This window comes from Palaemon carinicauda, unplaced genomic scaffold, assembly GCF_036898095.1.
Source record: "Palaemon carinicauda isolate YSFRI2023 unplaced genomic scaffold, ASM3689809v2 scaffold186, whole genome shotgun sequence".
Classification (NCBI taxonomy): domain Eukaryota; kingdom Metazoa; phylum Arthropoda; class Malacostraca; order Decapoda; family Palaemonidae; genus Palaemon; species Palaemon carinicauda.
Window position 1 is genome coordinate 43210 of NW_027169436.1, and position 22333 is coordinate 65542.

The 22333-nt window shown below is 39.5% G+C and overlaps 1 protein-coding gene across 1 annotated transcript; it reads right to left on the reverse strand.

Annotated features, from left to right (window-relative positions):
• Positions 1-270: 270 nt before the first annotated feature.
• Positions 271-2073, reverse strand: LOC137635861 (uncharacterized). Its single transcript, XM_068368295.1, has one exon. It carries the CDS (start codon positions 2071-2073, stop codon positions 271-273), a length of 1803 nt encoding a protein of 600 aa, XP_068224396.1.
• Between the last annotated feature and the right edge of the window lie 20260 nt (positions 2074-22333).

The following is a 22333-nucleotide window of genomic DNA, read 5'->3' on the forward strand; positions in this document are numbered from 1 at the left end:
TCCGCAGGAAAGCCTTGGAGATTTCTACCGTCAAACCAAATGTCTTTTCCCTAAACCGGAGGATCATGGACTGAATTTTTGAGGTCAAGTTTGTGCCGGTGTACAAGGATTCATTTAGAGACCTTGAATTCGGTCCCAATTTAGCCGAGGCATTGATTACTATGAAAATCGGTGTGGAGGTGGAACTTTTGAGGACAAGATGATGTGGTAGGTAGTGCATTTGTCCATCATTATGAGGTTCTAGCTCGACTGGCTCGATAAAGCCCTCCTTTATGTACTCATCAAGAATGGCCTGGTATTTGATGAATAACTGAGGGTCCTTAGATATTTAACGGACATCAGCTGGGCAAAAGCCTTACCAAAATTAATTTCCAGTCTGCTATCACTCTTGAAGGGTAGTTGCACAGTGTATCTCCCGTTTGCGTACCGTGTAGTACGCTTGAAGAGATCAACGGGCTGTGCCTCAAGATGGCTGAAGGGTTTATTGCTGATTCCCACAGCATCGAGTTTCCAAAGATTCTCGACGAGGGGCTCCACTCCCACAGGGTCTGTTACGCTGATGCGGTTTAGTGTGAGCGACAGACTATCGACCTCCAGGGGTTCTTTCCCTTTCCGTGACCAATCTGGCAGCTCTCCCCAAACCACGTATCCACTTAGTGTACTGAGCAAGTTGACACCCTTGATATTGCAAGTGCGCTTGAGGAGTCGGGGAAGATAATTGGCTCCGAGGATAATCTCTATGCCAGTCGCATTGTCATCTGGCTGCCTGTCTGTGAGACGTAAACCACTAGCCTCTAGAGTGCGAACTGCATGGGTATATCCAGGCGTCCTTATGTTCTTGCCCATGTTCGGGTTGATGATGGCAACGACCTTTTGCTTGCAGCGACCAATTTTCAAATTGAACTGTACCAAGTCTGGACATTGAGGTGGTTTGTCCATGTTGAACAAGTTGAGGCGGAACACGAACGTGCGTTGGGTACTGCAATCCAGGAAAACTCGAGTGAAGTGTTCAAGTTTTCCATTAACTAGATCGCCATTGAAGGCGGGTAGAACAGCAGGGTTTATTTCGTTCACCTGGTTGGTTTGTTCACTCTCACTCGAGGCTATATGGTTAAGTTGAACAGAAGGTGGGTCTGCTTTTAGGCCATCAGGTTGGTGACCCACAGTCAAGATGTTATGGCAGAGAGGCAATTTGTGACCACGTTTGCAGTTTTTGCTTGATGCATGGGCAGTGCAATCACGGGCAACATGTTGCGTCGAAAGACATTTAGTGCAACGGCCTAATTGGTTCAGCAGCATCAATTGGCTATTTGAATCGAGGAACCAGGGGCATTTTGTGGATGAGTGACCGTCATGGTCACAGAAAAGACATTTAAACCGAACAGAGTTATCTGCTAGTGGGGGAGCTCTGGCAGGCTCCGGTGCATGCTTCTGAGTGGGTTTTGCTGGGTTGTGGGTTGGTATGGATGGTGTCTTAGGCTTAAGAGCACCACTGGTTGGTCTAGGAAAGGGCTTAGCCAATTTCATAGTTGAATTGCTATTTACTTCAGAGTTAGAAGGTTTAACAGGAAGCCGGTCTTTGTTTGGCTCCGTCAACAGTTTGGCTAGCTCCTTCGTGCGTGCATGCTCGTATAGTCCATCCTTTAACTCTTTCAAGGACACGGATGTGCTATTGTAATGGCGATAAACTGTCTCCAAGAGAGTGGGGTTTAGCTTACTCAGGATGGCATGCTCTAACAGATCTTCGGACAAGGAGGCTTTAGTCACTTGCACGTATTCTTCCTCCGAATTGTTCCACTCCATCAGAAACCGTCTGAGGTCAGGGCCATCATTCACCAATGGACTCACACTAAAGAGCTTCTTACGCAGCAAATGATGGTCAAGATCAAGGGATTCGTACTCCTGGATGAGGTTAGCAATGGTCCTCTCGTACAAATCCTCTGTCCAGATCCTATTTCCAGCAAGACGCCGGGCCGGTCCTTTTAGGCAGCGTAAAAGGATCTTGTACTTATCCGTTGAGGAATATTTGGGAGACTCGTGTATGGTTTGATGGGACAGGCTCCCCCAACCCATTCAACGTTCCCTACGACCTTCAAAGAGGGGGGGATAAGGCTCAGAGGCAACGAACACGTAAACAGTATGCGGGTTTGTGCCAGGTGTTTGATTCTGGGCTTGGTTGCCAGTGGACTTATGAAACACAATGCTATTGAAGGCCGTTTCAATTCTTTTGGCACAGTCAACCAGCATTGGGTAATTCGCCGCAACGACCGGATGTTTACAATTAGACCGTCAAAACTGGTTGTATTCATTAAGTTTGTCCCTGATCCCTCTAATGTGAACGCTAAAGTGATCCAACCCCGGCGATGTCATGCGTAAAAGATCAACTGAACCTAGGCTATGGAGGGCCAGATCTGCGTCCTCACATAGAAATTTGAAATTGACCTCCTGTTGCTCAAGCCGTGAGTTAAGTTCCTTCAAGCTGAGAGCTTCAGCCTGAGGTTGTGGAGGGTTACCGAGATTAATTAAGAATTTGTAAAGACATTTTGGATGAAACCCGTGGATGTGCGGAATTTGCAAAATCAAAGTTAAATAAATTCTCAAAATTTCTGGGTACATCTGAGAAATGGAAACACACCCTAATCAAAAGGTTTTGGAAACTTGTGCGGCTATGTGTGTACAAGAAATGACCAATTGGATCAGTCACATCCACAATGAGAAAATGTGGTAAGTGGCAACGGCAATTTACAACTCTACAGCATAGGCTAGCACAAAAAATTGACAGAAGTAAATGAAATTTAGATACAGTTGCAAAAATTACTCAAGGTGACTAGCAGCACATGGAAATTACAAAGATACTGACGTTACAAAAAAAATATGACTGCAAATTAAAACAGAGGTTAACATACGTGCAGGCCACTATTATGCAATTACGGGTGCACGGGGTAGGCACCACACAATTCAAAACAGTCACACGTGCTCGGAGGCAATGACTGTGAACAACACTCGCTCAGAAGATAAACTTGAAATTACCTCACGCAGAGGATAACTAAATCTCCCTCACAAAGAGGACATTACATAAAGCTTTCCTCACACAGAGGTTAAACGCAAAACTTCCTCACGAAAGGACTAAAGTGCAAAATTACGCTAAGGCTGAAGGTAAAATCAGTGACGCACTTGTTAAGTGGTAATCGCAAGTAAAATAAGATATGCCACACATGAGTGAGATGACCTTTAACCAAATTTTAGGTGTCCACGTGAAGTTGTAGACTTAGCAATATCGCGCCAAAAGTTCTGTGAGCAAGGACACTGGGTTAAGCTTACAAGAGGTGTTAGTAAGAAAATTACAGCACTTGCACAAAGGATGGTAAAACGGGGTACAAAAGTTATGGAAAAAGTAAATTGGCAAATTAAGTCAAACAGAGCAAAATGACAAGTGCTCGCATGGAGCAGTAAACAATGAAGTCTGAACAACGTAAGTAATAGGCCTATACCTTAGTTCCAGTGGCTCGAAACTTTCTGGTTAAACGCCAAAATTAGGTGAAAAGATCATATAAACCGGTGTGCATAGAAGTTTTCAAGTTAATAGTCAAACATGTGACATACAACATAAATCGGTGACCCGAACATAAATCAAGTTCTGTTATCTCAGAACTAGTAAATAAAACCTGGTTACACTGTCTTCCTTAAGTCTGTGTCAAATAACATAAAATTACAAAAAACTCTTCTCTACTTCCAACTCATGTCTGGGCATTACACTTTCTACAATGTGGCTGGTGCGTGTGGGTAAGCATGATATAGCGAAATACTTAATGCTTAACCAAGCTAGTTTACGTAACAAATTTAATGAACCAAAAGTCAAAGGTGAGAGATCCGGTTTGAAGGACCACTCGTGTGGAGAAGCGTGTTTTTATTTAATTGTTGAGTGGGAAATTGTTACTCCAGGAAAGTCTCCCTACGTCAGTTCCTAAAAGATCAACAGGGGGGGATAAGGAACACTATCGCTCAGGGCACAAAAACCCTGTTAATAACTATCATGACGTAGTTCACTAACCATCACTCAAATGCAAAGAACTGTACTCTGTCCAGAGGCCTAAAAAATCCATAAGAGAAATAAAATTAATTTGATGGCCTGCTCTAGCTTTGTCAGGCAGGTCTAAGGTCATCTACTCTCTTAGGTTCTGTTTCGGCTCCGTCCCAGGGACCCCAGTGAGATGCTGGACAGGAATCTTACGTTAAGTGATTATTGAGACAATAGCAATGGATGGGAGCAGTGGAGTATAAAGTGAAGTTAAATGGGGATCTTCACCTTCAAAGCACTAAGTTAAAGAGCGTACACTCACTGATACTAACTTACCTATATCTACAGTGGGTTACTCTCAACATCTCGGGTGCATCTGACCCATAATATACTATAAACTGATAGAATTTATATAATGGCGTTAAATATACCAATGTTTGTGTCCAAATAATCTATTACAGTAAAGAAGAGAATCAGAGTAACTCAATAATTATTTATTCACATGGCAAAATTAATAAGTGAAATATTAACCACAATTTACAACACAAAATATTGAAATGGATAAACTGAATGAACACGTGGGATTAACCCTCAAACGGAATAAATAAAATCAAAATCTCATGATAAACAACTTAAGCGGTAGGCTGCTGTGAGGTTCCAAATGTGGTCAGTGTTGCCAAACCCGTGGTTTACCCGCCCAATTGGGCTACTTTTGAACACCTTGCCGCGAGTTATTAAAGGGTACCGCTAGTTGCCTGAAATTGGGCTACTCTGTAAGAAATGAAATTTATTGGCGCCGCGCCAATAAATTGTTTAAATGGTCTTTACAAATAAATTTTTTTTTATAATAATTTCAAAGTGGAAATGTAGATCGATTATTCTATTCCAAATTTTAATAGTTCACAGACAGTTTAAACCATCGTTGTAGATTGCTTGGACCTTCCTGGCCAGCCAGACAAGGGCTAAGGATTAAGATTTGGATAATTGGTTTCCCCACACCTACATGTCAAAAACAAGATTATAATTACAATTGGAGGAAATACCTTTACTCCTCAAAGGTGTGACACACCGACACCCTAAATCAGTTAATCTGCAGGTATTAACCCAGGTCAGATTCTTCACTCATAGCTTCATTGTCCGCTGAAAGCATTTCCAATCTTTTTTTTTTTCTTTTTTTTTTTTTTTTGAGAGAGAGAGAGAGAGAGAGAGAGAGAGAGAGAGAGAGAGAGAGAGAGAGAGAGAGAGAGAGGGGGGGGGTTGAAATTATGGTACATTGTACGGGCATTATTGTACATGGTACGCAAGCCCTGAATAGTACATGTGCCATAATTATGTTACATATGGCAACCCTGCATACAATGTCTATCAGCTTTTTTTTTTTAAGTGGGAAAAGGATAAGGAAACTGTTAATTTGTAATTGACCAAGCAATCAAACGTGTCACAGATGCAACCAACATATCCAAAACTACTTTGTTTCAGATTTGCAGGGAAAATTGGGTCAAGGCTATTAAGCATACTGATAACATTATAAAGGAAGACATGAAAAATAACGTCTGTATTAACTAATTCATTGAATCTTTTGTGATAGAACTAACTTCATCGGACGAAAAGTCACCATAACCACGATTGCTAACTGAACCTTTGATGTAAACACTTTTTTTCGTTAATTGAATAAATTCTAAGACAATACAATCACCAATGTAAATATACTATATTAAACTTAGTTAATTACATCCTTTTATGATCATGTTGAATGAACAACAAATCTCTTTATTTTTTTATTTTGCTCATTTTAATTTTGCAAAAAAATATACGGCTTTATTTTCTGTATATTTGAATAAAAATTATATAAATTTTTCGTTATCATACTCTTCTACAAAAGCTTAGTTGATTGATTTCGATCCCACCCCACTAATTTACTTCTATAGTATATCGTATCAATAGTTTTTAGTGCCAATTTAATGATGGCTAAGTTACTATAATTGGGCTACTTTTGAAGCAACTGCCGCTACTTTTGAGGATTTGCACCGCGGTTTGGATGTCAAGTTATTTGGCAACCCTGAATGTGGTCAGTGACCTCAAGCAATTACCAACACACCAAAAATTAAAAGTACATTAATTTCCATGCACACAGGACGAAAAGTGTAATGCCAGTTACCTAAACTTAACTTATGAGACAAATAGAAGCTTATCTAAAGGGAGAATGGCCATTAATTGAACTCACAAGATTTTTTATATCCTGGGCGCCCGTGTCCGGAGAATGGTAGTCTTCAGTTTTACCTCACTAGGCCTACTGCACTTGTTTCGCAGAGTCAATGGCCCCTTCCTACTCGCCCCCAGTCTGGATCAGAGGTTTCTGGGGAACTTGATGCTTTTCCTTAATAACGCTTAAGGTATCTGCTTGTCCTCGTCCTTTGTGGAATCTGGGTCTGTTATTGTGCAAGGAGACAGGATAGTAGGGGAAAGTGGGAGCACGGAATTGACCCTGGCTTGGCAGTTCCGTGTAGCACCGTGGCCTGTAACTTTGTAAGCTCGAGTTCATGTCACCCACGTCCGGCTTCCCTCCCCACCAAAAAAAAAAAGCGCATCTCAATGTGTAGGCCACTGGCCTTGAGGTGCCATCTCTAATTTAGGACAGGCTTGAAACACTTGTGACTTTTGAGGTCGGTCGGTCGGGTTGTATTAAAGCCAACACTTCTTGTTGGCACGGGCCTTTTCCTTGGTCGGCCTGTAGGTAACCAGGTATTTTGGAAGGTTAGTTGATGAATTAAGAGGAAATTTGAAAGGTTTTAGCTGTAGAGACAGATATGGACAGGGTAAGGATGATGGTGGTAGTAGGAGAGGGCCATCATGTCACAGATAGTGGTAATTAGAAAAAGGGGTGTAAGGCCTTTGAATAGTAGAAAAAGGTTGCAGGGGGGGTTGTCAAACCCTTTACTCCCTAGAGTCCCTGCGGAAAGTTTTTATTAGTAGAAAAAGTACGGAAATATACAGAGGATGATGTGAATAGAGCCTTACAGTGAGGGGAGGAGATGGTTGGATGAGAGTTACAGAGGTTGTTACTTTGGTGGAGGTAGTCTTGTAAGCAATTGTCTTGTTCTCTATGTTTCCGACAATTACTTTTCCCAGTGGGGCTGCAGTCTTCCAGGCTTGTGGCAAGTTAGTGTCCATTTGTAGGTTACCTCTCAGCTGTGTTGTTTCCCTACATTCAAGTAGGTAGTGCAGGAGGGCCTGTTGTGGTATGACATCACAGTGTTCGCAGGGTCTTTGGTTATTATCCAAGATCTCCCAGTTTGCCTTGTATCCCAAACTGAGCCTGTGTATACATGCAGCCTGCTCTCTTTGGGTGTATCTGTCTATGGGGGGAGGCTCTAGCTCCGTGGCCCATTTGTACCATGTGGCAGAGGGAGAGCCATTCCCTATCCACTTGTGTAGCTCCTTGATTAGATTTTCTTTGAGCTGTGGCTTTATTTTATTCTTAATCTGTTGTAGTGCAGGCTGTATGTGCACCTGTACTCTTTCTATGAGCCTGGTTCTTTTGGCTAGTTCATAAGCCCTCTCGTTCCGTGGTATCCCAACGTGACTGGGAATCCAGTTCAGAGTTACATGTCTGCCTCTTTCATTGTGCTGATACAATAGTGCTTTGATATCAGCCAGCAGGGCCTTGTTTTCTTTCTTTTCCTGTTGCAAGGCTTGCATTGAAGATCTTGAGTCCGTATGTATGACTACTGGTCCTTCCTCATTTTCAATGGAGTAATGTAGTTCTTGTTTTATTGCAACAAGCTCTGTCTGCGTGGTGGAGGCATTATTGAATGTCCTCCAGTAGGCCGTGAGGTTACTGGAAAATACTGCAGCTCCCACTGTTTGGGTTCCAGGGTCTACAGTACCGTCAGTGTAGTAGGTCTGCGCCCCTGCTGTGTCCGCAATCCGGATTGATTCCTGGGCTGCATTCCTAAGTTCTTCCATTGTGCAATCTTCCTTTGCTCTAGGAAGCTTAGTGTACCTGAAGGTTGCTACTTCTTTCTTCCACGGTGGGATGTGTTGTGCGCCCTGTCCTGAGTCTGGGCTTAGTTTCATAATATCCTCAGCTAGGCCCAGGCTTTTTATGTTGTCACTATGGCTTTTGCCATAGGAGCTTGGGATTTGAATCTCAGGGTGCTTTGATAGTTCCTCTCGTACTGTCTTTTTTGTTATCGAGTCTCTGTCTGAGAGGAACATCTTTAAAATTGTAAATGCATTTCTCTGTGTAATCCTGTCTTCAAAGGATGGCAGACCAGTCTCCGTCGTTATGTTGCACAGTCTTGTCCATATTGGGGCTCCTAGCATGAACCTCATGGCATTGTTTTGAATTACTTCTACTGAGGCTTTTTGGGTGTCTGTCAGGTTGATTAGGGTTGGAGAGGCATAGTTTACTAGCGTTCTGGAACAGGCTAGGTAGTACTTGTTTTGAACATGCTCATTTGCTCCGTCATTTAGCTTTGTCATGTACCTCATGGCTGCCAGTCTGACATTTGCTTTTTCCTTGAGATACTTGATTTCCTCCTTGAAGGTGAGTTGTTTGTCTATTGCAACTGTCCACCCACTCTAGGGGTTCCATTCCTATTGTGAGTGGATGCAGGGGGTTTGGGGCTTTAATTGTCATTGCCTTGGTTTTACCTATGTTTATTTTCAGTCCCAGCTCATTGGACTTTTGACTGATGTCATTCAGTGCTCTCTGCATTCTTACTATTCTGACTGGTCCTCGAGCTATTACACATACGTCATCCGACTTGTGAGTTTAAAGCAATACACTTATTTAGAATACAAGGAGAAATCTTGCAACTCCAAAGATAATCATAACTCTAAACATCTGGCATAAAAAACAAAAAATTAAACTAAAAGGTAATTAGCAAGTCGGGCTTACGTGTGTGAACAACTATACCTAATAGACTAGCAGACTTGGGTTGCATTAGAGAAATTTAACGTACCTAAATACTTAAAGTAAAATAATGAATACAAAATTATTTATCTCGAGACACTCGCTTAAGGAAGAATCATCACTCACATTTTCCCTACCGTTGTCGTGATGCCATAAATCGGAGGTGATATTTATGATAGAAACTCACGAGTTACAACTCAGCTTTATTGGATATAGCGGGACACACAACTAACTATACACACTGACATCTAACGGTAGCATTAGGAATCATGTAGCTGTTGGCAGCGTTCTCAACAATATTAACATCATAATTATTAAATAATCATTAATAATATAACATCTTTTCTTCTTTTAAATTTACACTTATTTGGATGGGTTACCAGTTAGAATGCTACACTGAATTTACTTTGATAGGTTATTGGTTAGGACTACAATCAGCTCTGTAAGGACACCGCTCCCTTCGTTGTCCAGAAAATCAACAAACTGTTTATTTATTTGAATTCTCCTTTCGCCACACCGTGGTTTCCCATGTATATGTATTCCGCTCTATCAGAGCTACATTTTGACATATGTATTATATCATTAAATGTTTCTGTTAACTCATAATTCGTATACTTGTAAGTGTAAAAAAACACATATATTTTGGCGGGCAATTCAATCTGATTTGGCGCCAGCGCCATCCTACCTTTCCGTCCGCACCTTGTAATATACTCCCATGCACATTTGAATAAAGTATCAGTTGATCTTGGTGACACTTGTCTCACTGTCCTTACAACTGGTGACCCCGGAGTGACTATTCTTTGCGACACCAGCACCGGCCGCCCACGTCCCTGGATACCAGCCTCCTGCTGAAGGAAAATGTCAAAAATTGACATTTATTCCCCTTGAATAAAAGTATTCTTAGTTTTACGTGTGTTCTTTTTCTAATGTATTTCCCAGTTTCTATGAATATATGTTTAAAATGTGATTGTTTTACTCCACAGAAGTAGTTTTATTATATTAACTATATCAATGAGTTTGTATGAAATAGTATAATAATATTTAAAGTAATAAGCTAACTTTCTTGCAAATTGTATCTATCTAGATCAGATAAAATGACGTAACATCCCATTGTTGTCAAACTTCTTCCTGTGGAGATTATATATGTTGTTTGATTATTGTAAGGGCACATGCCAGTAATTTAAACTTGCCTTCTGGATGAAACCCCTTTTTTTTGTGTATGTTGGGTTACGATTAGAGCACTTGATGTTTATCTTTAAATTGATGTTATGTTACGTAACCCTGTAATTTTGTAGATTTGACAACGTGCTATGCAATATATTCCTCCTGAATTTTCTTCCAGGGTTGAAAGGTGAATCTAGGCCTCTTTGAGCAGTTAACTCCAAAAGGCAAGTAACTAGAAGATATTCTCCTGAATCCGCCATCATCACCTCGTGAACCATCGCATCATTGCAGCAATATTCTTATAAGAATACTCTGTAACCCCGTTTGATATTTGTTTAATTTTTATCAAGTAACATAAATTTTGTTCATTTGTGTTAATGTTAATGTTCGCTCTTTAATGTAACTCTGATGATTTTTGTTTGTGTACTTTAAATATTAAATATATGTCAAACTTTTTAATTGAGTCTTTGTGAACCCCCAAAAGAATTAGTGCAAGAAATATAGTTTTGAATCAAAGGTAAGGTAAACGGCAAATGTCTTTTACGTAAGTGTGTTTCTCAGTTATGTAACTTGGCCTTGTGCGAAGTTGGTGCACGAGGGTTTACAGTTTAAAGAAAGTTAATACATGTGGTTGTAAATAACCCAGTATTTCACCACATTTTCTGGTCCTTCGAACGAACCGGATGCCATAACGATTCACAAAGAATTTTTTTGGATGTTAAAGATAAATTGCGATAAAGTTCACGTGGTTGATGGTCGGCGTCAAAGTCATTCTAGTATAGCTGGCACGTGTCCAAGGTTATTTGGTGAGCAGGGTAAGGTATTGAATTACTTGGAGTGTTTTACCAAGTAATCTGTTTTATGGAACATTATTTGTTCGTTAATTACTCTGTGAAGAAATTTTGTTGAATTTCGTTGCCATTTTTGAACTTAGGTTTCGTGACCAGATGTATTTAAGAGCACGTGGTCAAATTGTCTAGCATTTAGTGCATGTTATATTTGAATCAGGGTTAGATAATTTGCCATATATTTTCTGATATTGTTCAAGTTTGTTATTGATTCATTAACGAGATAATGGAGTCCAAGATTAAGGTAGTTATTGAAGGGGAAATTATTTCCTTACAAGATTTGCTCGACGAGTCAGGTAGCTGCATTTGTGATACCGATACACCAAAGTCGACTCTTGTAATGTATGAACGTTGTCTTACTGAGGGACTACGACGTTTTGAAGATTGTTGGTCACAGAATGTGACGATTATTTTACAGGACAGTGAATATGACAAGTTATGTAGAAGTTATAGAGCAATAACCAGTTGTGTAAGGAAAGCTACTGCTGCTACTCAGCAAACTATGAGTGAGATTGACGCTAGAGATAGAAATCAATGGCCCGTTTTGCCTCCTCCTTCGGCTCCCGTTAATCCTCTCCCTCCCCCTAAACTCCCAGAAATTAAGATACCTGAATTTAGCGGTGGGGAAGAACAATGGCTTGCATTTTGGGATATATTTAACAGTTTGGTTCACGATCGTAGGGATATTTCCGATGTAATTAAGTTTTCTATACTCAGAGCTAGTTTAAGGGACAACGCCCTCAAAGCCATAGAAGGTTTGCCTGTCACTAATGACAATTATTCAGTAGCTATTCATACCCTTAAGGAGAAGTATGATAATAAGGAAAACTTGAAACGTAGACTCATGTCCAAATTAACACATTTAGTCTCTCCCAGTCATTCAATAGAGGATTTGAACACCTTTAAATTGGATTATGAAAAAATTATTTTACAGATGAAAACATTAAATTTAGATGTAGAAGCCATGAACCCCATTTTCTCTAGTATAATATGCGAGAAATTATTACCTGAAACGCGTAAGGCTATAGCTGATAAACATAATAGTATGTCTCTTGATTTAAAGCAAATTTCCTCAGGTTTGAAATATGTTTGCGAATTGATGGAAATTTGTCACGAAGGTGAGAATTCTAATAAAAGAAAACGGGATCAGGGCAACTATTCTAAAGTAATTCCCTCAAATGTGCCTAACGTGCAGAGAGCACAACCAAGTAACAGTAAACCTAGTAATAGTAGTCCTTACAATAATTGTGTGTTTTGCTCATTGAACCATGCTTCTCGCGATTGTAAGACTTTCAAAACAGTTGATAGTAGAAAGGACAGAGTTAAATGTTTAAGATTGTGTTTTGCTTGCCTCAAAGGAGGTCATTTATTCTCTGAATGTAGGAATAAGCCTAATTGTAATATATGTGATGATCCTCATTACCCGATGATTTGTAAGAAAACAGAAAACCCTGTAAATCCTGCTTCACCAAAGTTGAGTGTAAATAGTACTAATGTTAGTTAATCAAATGTTAACTTTGGGTGTCCTAATAAGGATCCCAAAGGTGCTGTTAGTCAATCAAATGTTAACTTTGGGTGTCCTAATAAGGATTCCAAAGGTGCTGTTAGTCAATCAAATGTTAATGGGAATTCTCATAAGGATCCCAAAGGTGCTGTTAGTAAAGGTGATTCCCCCGTAGTTATGACTGCTTCTTTGGGAATTGATCATTCTCAGAATAATAAGATTTCTGTTTCGACTGCTCTTCCTACTGCTAGCGTAATTGTGTCAGGCAATGGACATCGTTCCTTTGAGAGAGCACTCTTTGATTCTGGTGCGCAAAGAACGTTTATTGCAACGGAATTAGCCCATAAGCTTAATCTATCGTCCATAGCAACGGTAGCCTTAAAGGTAAAACCATTTGGCAGTGATGCCATGGAAGTTGATTGTGATATAGTAAGAGTTGTGGTGAGACTAGGTAAAATTCGTACTGTCATTAATGCCATTTCATTCGATAGAGTTAATTCCAGAATTTATTCTCCAGGATTATGTAAGTCAGCTGCGTTCTTGACGAGTAAAGGCATAAAATTAGCAGATAATGATTTAAATTCAGATGAAGTAAATGGTATAGAATTAGTCATTGGGGCTGATTATTATGGAAAATTCATTCAGAACAGTCAAATTTGCTCTGAAATACAGATATTGAATAGTTCTGGTGGTGCACTAATTTTTGGACCCCTTCCTAGTTGGTCTTATGACGACGTAGAATGTAATGAGATTACTACATCAAATGTATGTTGTTCCAGAATAGAAGTAGAGGAAATTCCTATTAATTCTTGTTGTGAAGTTAGAAAATTATGGGATTTAGAAAGTGTTGGTATTCGTCAATCTGAAATTAGTCCTGAAGAAAGAGAATCAGTTAAGTGTTTTAAGGATAAAGTAAAAAGGGTTGACAATAAATATGAAGTGTCCTTACCATTTAAAGACGAAAGTAGACCGTCTGTTAACTATAGAATAGCCATTGGTCAATTAAATTCCTTGTTACATAGATTTGAATCTGACCCCTCCTTGTATGCTAAATATGATAAGATTATCAAAGATTATGTTCAGTCTGGGTTTATAGAATTAATTCCTGCAGGTTCCCCTATTATCGGGCATTATTTACCCCATCATGCTGTATTGAAGGATTCCGAAACTACTCTCATTCGAATAGTTTTTAATGCTTCTTCAAAGACTAAAGGAGAGCTTTCCTTAAATGATTGTTTATTAACTGGTCCCTCATTAACTACTAAACTTTTCGATGCCCTGTTGAGTTTCCGTACAAACTTAGTAGCTGTGATTTCAGATATCAGTAAAGCCTTTTTAAGGATAGGCATTTCACCTGATTGTCGTGATTATTGCAGATTTCTATGGATAACTGATCCCTCAGATTTGGAGTCAACTGTAACTTACAGGTTTTGTGTAGTTTGTTTTGGAGCTACGTGCTCACCCTTTCTCTTGCAGCAAACCCTCTTGCATCATTTATCTTTACATGATAATCCTCTTGCATCATCTCTGATGAAGAATTTCTATGTAGATAATTTTAGTAAAACTTACAAGGATGTGTCAGTCTTGATGGATGATTATCCAGTAATAAGTGAGATTCTTGAAGACGCTAATATGCCTCTACAAGAATGGGTCAGTAATGATTCAGAGTTCAACAGAACCATAGACGTTAGCAAAGAAAGAGTAAACGTTTTGGGTTTAGAGTGGTATCTAGCACAAGATGAGATGTCACTAAAGGAAGTAAATTGTGAGCATAAAGGACCTTTAACCAAACGAAAGGTTTTATCAGTAGTAGCTCGGATGATTGATCCTCTAGGATTATTGTCACCAATACAGGTGAGAGGTAAATATTTTCTGAAATGTTTGTGGAGTAACTACGGGTGGGATGACCCTTTACCAGAATCATTATGTTCAAGGTTTGAAGAAATTTGTAAGTGTTTTAGAAATGTAGAAAGTTTAAGGTTTCCTAGGTTTGTTGTACATCCTGAATGTTCCCACTTACATGTATTTTGTGATGCCTCTAACAAGGCATATGGAGCTGCTGCCTATGTGACTGATTCCAAGAGAAGTGTAAGCAATTTATTGGTCAGTAAGTGTAAAGTGGCACCAAACCCTAAACAGACTATTCTGCGTTTGGAATTGACAGCCTTGTCCTTGGGTGCAAAACTTGCTGGAAGATTAATGCAGAATGAGGATTTAAGATTGAGTTCTTGCACTCTCTGGAGTGACTCCATGGTTTCTATTTGTTGGGTGAAGAACAATAATAGTAAAATTCCCTATGTACGAAACAGAGTCACTGAAATTAATGAGTTAAAGTTTCCCCTACGGTATACCCCTTCTAAGGATAATCCAGCTGATATTCTATCCAGAGGTAGTAATAGTAAAGATTTATCGCAAAACTCCTTGTGGTGGAATGGTCCAAAATGGCTTTTAACTGGTGATTACCCCCAATCTTTAGCTACAGAAACTGTGCATGTTAATGAAATTCTTTCAGAACCTAAGTTTGTACAACCTCCACCCCCATTAATTGACATCTCGCGTTACAGTAATTTAAGCAAGCTTAAACGTATCATGAGGTCAATTTTGCTTTTTCTTAGTAAGTGCAGTAAAGGTTCTAAGTTTGTTGTTAACGAAATGAAGGCACTTGTCCTCCTTGAACAGAAGCAACATTTTTCTACTACCAGAATGTACCTCTGTGATAAGAATTCACATGGAGTGTCCATGGATATTAAGAATTTGTGTAATCAATTAAACTTATTTGTTGATGAGGAAGACCTAATAAGGTCTCAGGGTCGCATGAAAAACGCTTCCATGTCCTATGATACTCAGTGCCCAATGTTATTGCCTTCCAGAAGTTATTTAACAGTATTGATAGTTGAACATTTGCATAGACATAATCACCATTGTGGTGTCAATTCTGTACTGGTATTGTTGAGAGAAACCTTTTGGGTACCTAAAGCACGTCAAGTAATCAAATCGATTCTGTCAAAGTGTGTTTTGTGTCAGAAGTCAACTAAGAAACGGTTGTGTTTGCCTCCTCCCCCACCATTACCCATAGAACGAGTGAGATATGATAGACCGTTCCAATCAATACGAGTTGATTATACTGGTGCTATTAATATTTTTGATCATGAGACTGGTTTGGAGGAGAAGGTCTTTGTGTGTCTATTTACCTGTACTACGAGCAGGGCAGTTCATTTTGAATTGACTCATTCCATGACTGCTTCAGATTTCCTACTGGCTTTTCGACGCTTTGTAGCATATTATTCTCTGCCGAGTCTTATTATATCTGACAATGGTCGGAATTTTGTTGGATTTAATAATTTCCTGAAAGAAATTATGGAGGAACCAGAGGTAAGGTCATACCTTGAAGGAAATGGTGTTAATTGGAAGTTCATTACACCGCGAGCCCCCTGGTCTGGAGGCTTTTATGAACGTCTTGTTGGTGTTCTAAAAGGATGTTTGTCCAAGGCTTTGTATCACAAACGTGTATCCTTTGAAGAGCTGAGAACTCTACTTGTTGAGTTTCAAGCTGTGATAAATTCTCGACCACTGACTTATCTCTCCTCTGATAGAGATTGTGAGGCTTTGACTCCCTCCATGTTACTTTATGGGAGAAATGTTTGTATTTCACCTCTTAACAATTTAGCAAATGATGACCCAGATTTCACAAGTTCAAGTGATCTTAGAACACAATATTTGAGACTATCATCAGTGCTAAGGAAATTTGAGAACTCTTGGAAAAGAGACTATCTAGTGTCCTTGAGAGACATAATAACTCTCGTAATAATCTCTCTGCAAATGTGAAAGTTGGGGACATAGTGATGGTAGACTTAGAAGATCATCTGGATAAAGGCTATAGATCCCTCCTCTCCTTGGGTAAGATAACCCAGCTGTTTCCGTCGTCTGATGGTGTGATTAGGTCTGTAGAAGTGAAAGTGAATAATAAACTATACATGAGATCAGTCACGAAGATCGTACTTCTGGAGGTGACTGAGAGGGAATTTGATAGTGTTGAAACTCAGGAGCCAGATAGTGTGCCTCTGAATGATGCGAGACCTCGGCGTGCAGCAGCAATCCGCTGTGATCAAGAGAGAAAGGATTTAATTTCTATGGATATACTCTAAGTGTATGTTTTGATTTAGAATTTTGGGTACAGTTGCATTATTTCTAATTATGATTCTTCTTGGGGGAAAATGTCAAAAATTGACATTTATTCCCCTTGAATAAAAGTATTCTTAGTTTTACGTGTGTTCGTTTTCTAATGTATTTCCCAGTTTCTATGAATATATGTTTAAAATGTGATTGTTTTACTCCACAGAAGTAGTTTTATTATATTAACTATATCAATGAGTTTGTATGAATTAGTATAATAATATTTAAAGTAATAAGCTAACTTTCTTGCAAATTTTATCCATCTAGATCAGATAAAATGACGTAACATCCCATTGTTGTCAAACTTCTTCCTGTGGAGATTATATATGTTGTTTGATTATTGTAAGGGCACATGCCAGTAATTTAAACTTGCCTTCTGGACGAAACCCCTTTTTTTGTGTATGTTGGGTTACGATTAGAGCACTTGATGTTTATCTTTAAATTGATGTTATGTTACGTAACCCTGTAATTTTGTAGATCTGACAACTGTGCTATGCAATATACTCCTCCTGAGTTTTCTTCCAGGGTTGAAAGGTGAATCTAGGCCTCTTTGAGCAGTTAACTCCAAAAGGCAAGTAACTAGAAGATATTCTCCTGAATCCGCCATCATCACCTCGTGAACCATCGCATCATTGCAGCAATATTCTTATAAGAATACTCTGTAACCCCGTTTGATATTTGTTTAATTTTTATCAAGTAACATAAATTTTGTTCATTTGTGTTAATGTTAATGTTCGCTCTTTAACGTAACTCTGATGATTTTTGTTTGTGTACTTTAAATATCAAATATATGTCAAACTTTTTAATTGAGTCTTTGTGAACCCGTGTGGCATCACCCCCAAAAGAATTAGTGCAAGAAATATAGTTTTGAATCAAAGGTAAGGTAAACGGCAAATGTCTTTTACGTAAGTGTGTTTCTCAGTTATGTAACTTGGCCTCGTGCGAAGTTGGTGCACGAGGTTTTACAGTTTAAAGAAAGTTAATACATGTGGTTGTAAATAACCCAGTATTTCACCACAGAAAATATTCGATATCATCCATGGACTTTCACACCCCTCACGACGCACCACCGCTCGCCTTCTGTCTGAAAAGTTCGTCTGGCCAGGGATAAAAAAGGATGCCCGGGAATGGCCAAAGTCATGCATCAACTGCCAGTCAAGCAAAGTCAGCCGTCACACCGAATCGGGGGTAGGCGATTTTCCCCAGCCAAAAAGACGTTTCGGTCACATACACATCGACGTCGTGGGACCATTGCCCCCTTCTGGATCTGCTCGCTACCTGCTTACGATCATCGATCGCTCCACGAGGTGGTTGGAGGCATCGCCGATGACCGAAGCTACGTCTCAAGCATGCGCCGGAGCCCTCCTGTCAAGCTGGGTGAGCAGGTTTGGCGTTCCCGACGACATCACGACAGAAAGAGGCCCTGCTTTCCTCTCAGAAATATGGCTCGCTTTGGCGAATCTGATGGGGACGACGCTCCACAGCACCACGGCATACAACCCCGCGGCAAACGGCATGGTCGAAAGAACTCACCGCGCCCTGAAGGCGTCCCTGATGGCGAGCTGCACCGACGGGGACTGGAAATCACGACTTCCTTGGGTACTCCTCGGCCTTCGCACGGCCCCTCGCGCAGACGGCGAACCTTCGCCCGCCGAAAAGGTTTACGGGGAGGCGCTCGCAGTTCCTGGCGAATTCTTTCCCTCATCAACCGACGACACGTACCTGGATCACCTAAGGGACATCGCCAGAAAGTTCAGGCCATGTCTCAAAACTTACCAGGACAGAACCAAGCACTTCAAGCCAAAAAACCTGGATGACTGCGGGTACGTTTTCGTCCGTGTCGACGCTCATCGACAACCACTAACTAGACCTTATCGAGGCCCCTACCGGGTAATTAAGAAGACAACGAAAGCCTTCCTTCTCGACGTCCATGGCCAAGAGGACTGGGTCTCAATAGACCACGTGAAACCAGCGTTTCTCGAAGAAAGCGACACCGCCTCCGCCGGACCTGGCAGACCCAGAGTTCCACCTCAAAACAAGGCGCCCAACGGAAGAAAAATCATCAAACGACGACAAGAGGAAGAGATCCTTACGCCGACCGCCGGCGCGCCCCTCCGTTCAAAAACAAGAGGAACCCTCCGACGCCCGAAAAGATACGAAGATTGATCATCAGCCCTCTACGCCGCCCGATGTCTTGGGGGGGGGGGAGTACTTGTAAGGACACCGCTCCCTTCATCGTCCAGAAAATCAACAAACTGTTTATTTATTTGAATTCTCCTTTCGCCACACCGTGGTTTCCCATGTATATGTATTCCGCTCTATCAGAGCTACATTTTGACATATGTATTATTTCATTACATGTTTCTGTTAACTCATAATTCGTATATTTGTAAGTGTAAGAAAACACATATATTTTGGCGGGCAATTCAATCTGATTTGGCGCCAGCACCATCCTACCTTTCCGTCCGCACCTTGTAATATACTCCCATGCACATTTGAATAAAGTATCAGTTGATCTTGGTGACGCTTGTCTCACTGTCCTTACAGCTCTAAAAGTTATTCACATTCAAAACATTGTACACTATGATGTATATGTGGTTGAACCTGTTCACAAATAAAATATTCATTCTTGGTACGAAATTCAACATGTCATTTGAGAAAATACACAACAGATTGCTACACTTCTTAATCATAGTCAGAATACTTAGAGGGTAATTTATTTCTGGTTGACCTTGTCTGTCTGTTACTTACAACTTCATTCTCCACTTTGACAGTAGTTTCAGTTTCATTACCACCAAGGTCAATAGTTACTGGTTCATTTACCTGGGGCACATGCACATCACTTGGGGTTTCTTTCAATTGAACTCTATTCCTTCTAAATAGCTTACCTTCGCTTTCAATTAGATATGACCTCTCATCTAATCGTTCCACAACTTTTCCCTTTTCCCATTCCTTCTTGCCCAAAACATAAGGTTTAAGACGTACATTGTCTCCTTCATGCAAAATACTTAAATCTTTAGCATTTTTATCATAATAGAATTTACTCTTAGCATTTTATAATCTTTTCTTTTCCTTAGCCAACTCTAAATTTACATTTTGATTTTCAAGTAACTTAGATAACATTGGTAATTTGGTACGTGTTCTCCTACCTAGGCTATACTGTGATGGGCTAGCATCTCTATCACTAGTAGGGGTATTCCTATGGTCCAAAATGGCTAGATAGGGATCTTTATTACTTTCAATAGCTTTTCTAATTAAATGCTTAGATGTTTTCACTGCCGATTCGACCATCCCATTAGATTGGGCATATGTAGGGCTACTTGTCCTATGCTCAAAATCATAGTCAGTTGCAAACTGTTCGAAATCCTTATTTACAAATTGGGGTCCATTATCACTAATCAATACACAAGGCAATCATACCTAGCAAAATTAGATTTAAGTCTTCTAATCACTGTGCTGGCTAATGTATTTTCTAGGTAGTCAATTTCCCAAAAATTGCTGAAGTAATCAACAGTTATAAGATAATTATGTTTTTCAATACTCATTAGATCAACTCCAACCTTTTGCCATGGTCGATCAGCAATTTCATGATTAATTAAAGTTTCCTTTTGTTGAGCAAAAGGGAATTTATTACAAATTTCACATGATAAGATGTATTGCTTTATATCAGAGTTCATTCCTGGCCAATATATAGCCTACATTCTCTGGCTCTTCGTAGACAGCCCTCAATTCCTATATGTGCTGAATGGACGACCTGCATTATCTTATGTCTAAGGTTTAATGGAATGACTATTCTATTACTCTTAAAAATTAACCCGTCTTGAACTGAGTACTCATCCTTGGTATGACTATAGGCTTTGACTACATTAGGTATCTCCTCATTTCCTTCTAGCCAACCTTTCAAGATTAATTATTTCAAAATTTGAAAAGTCTCATCCTGGTCTGTTTCATATTTACTTTCATCAAGACGCTCTTTTCTTACTGGTAAATGTTCAAGCATGTTAACGTGCTCAAATTCACTTTCTTTATAATTGTCTAATGGCAAATAAGATCTCGAGAGTGCATCAGCCACATACATTTCCTTACCTTTTTAATGTATGATTTCAACATCATATTGTAGAATGTTAAGCAACATTCCTTGCAGTCGCTTGGGAGCATTACACAAGGGTTTCAAAACAATACTGGCTATAGGTTTGTGGTCACTCTCAACAATTACTTTACGACCATAGACATACTCATGAAATTTCCTAAGACTAAAAACAATTGCAAGTGTTTCCTTTTCAATTTGTGTGTACCTTTTTTCGGTTTCTGATAAAGCACGGCTAGCAAAAGCAATTGGTTTGCCACACTGTAACAATACTGAACCTAGCCCATTTTGTGAAGCATCATACTGTATGACAAGGTCTAAGTTAGGGTCATAGTACTGCAGTATTGGGGCATTAGTGATTAGCATTTTGACTCTATGAAAGCTTTTTCTTGTTTTTCTGTCCAATTCCATTCGGTATTTTGGTGAGTTAATTTCCTTATTGGTTCTAACACCTGAGATAAATTAGGAAGGAATTTACTTAAGTAATTAATCATACCTGTAAACTCTTTAACACCAGTTACATCAGTAGGTGGTTTCATATTCAGGATAGCTTCCACCTTTTTAGGGTCCGCCATGAGAACTTTACTTGTGATTTTATGGCCTAAGAAAGCAATTTCAGATTTTCTTAATACGGCCTTAGACTTATTAAGTTTTATACCCTTGGCCTGGCACCTTTCCAAAAATTTGATTAGCTTACTATCATGGTCTTTAACAGCTTCCTCATACGTTTCACCTACACCACAAATTAAAACATCGTCAGCAATACATACAACACCATCAAGATTCTCAAGATTCAAAAGTAACTGTTTTTGGAAAATCTCACCACTAACATTTAAACCAAATGGCAGTCTGAGCCACCTGCATCGACCTAAAGGGGTTTGGAAGGTGGTTAAAACACTAGATTCTTCATCAAGAACACAATGCCAATACCCATTGGCCAAATCAAAAGATGAAAAAACCTTTGCCTTTGACAGTTGGGGTAGAATATCATCAATTACAGGGATAGGATGATGTTCCCTTTTCAACGCCTTGTTTAAAGCTTGTGGATCAATACAAATTCTTAAATCCTTATTTTTCTTTTCAGCTACAACCATCCGACTCACCCAGTCAGTAGGTTGGTCAACTTTAGCTATTATCTTTTGTTTTTCCATTTCATTTATTTTCTTACATACTGTGTTTTTAAGGTTAATTGGAAATCTGCATTTAGGAATCACCACTGGTTCTGCATTTGTGTCAATGGTTAGTCTAACCACATTTTGGAATGTACCCACATCAGTATTAAATACATTGTCATATTTATCAAGTACATCTTTAGTTGCAGAAATATTTTCATAATTCACTGTAATAAGTCCCATTTGCTCTGATGTTCTTTTACTTAATAATGGAGTGTATTTACAATCAACAAACAAAAATTCAATGTTATATTTCTTCCTATTCTTGCAATTTCTAATCACTAACCTGCATTTTCCCTTAGGCCTAACTGTGTCTAAAGTCCACACTTCTAGGATAGTGTCACAAGGATTTAAATTGACAATGGGAATTAAATATTGAGGAATTACATTTACACTAGCTCCACAATCTACTTGAAATTTTATTACTTTACCATTAACTTCAAAATCAG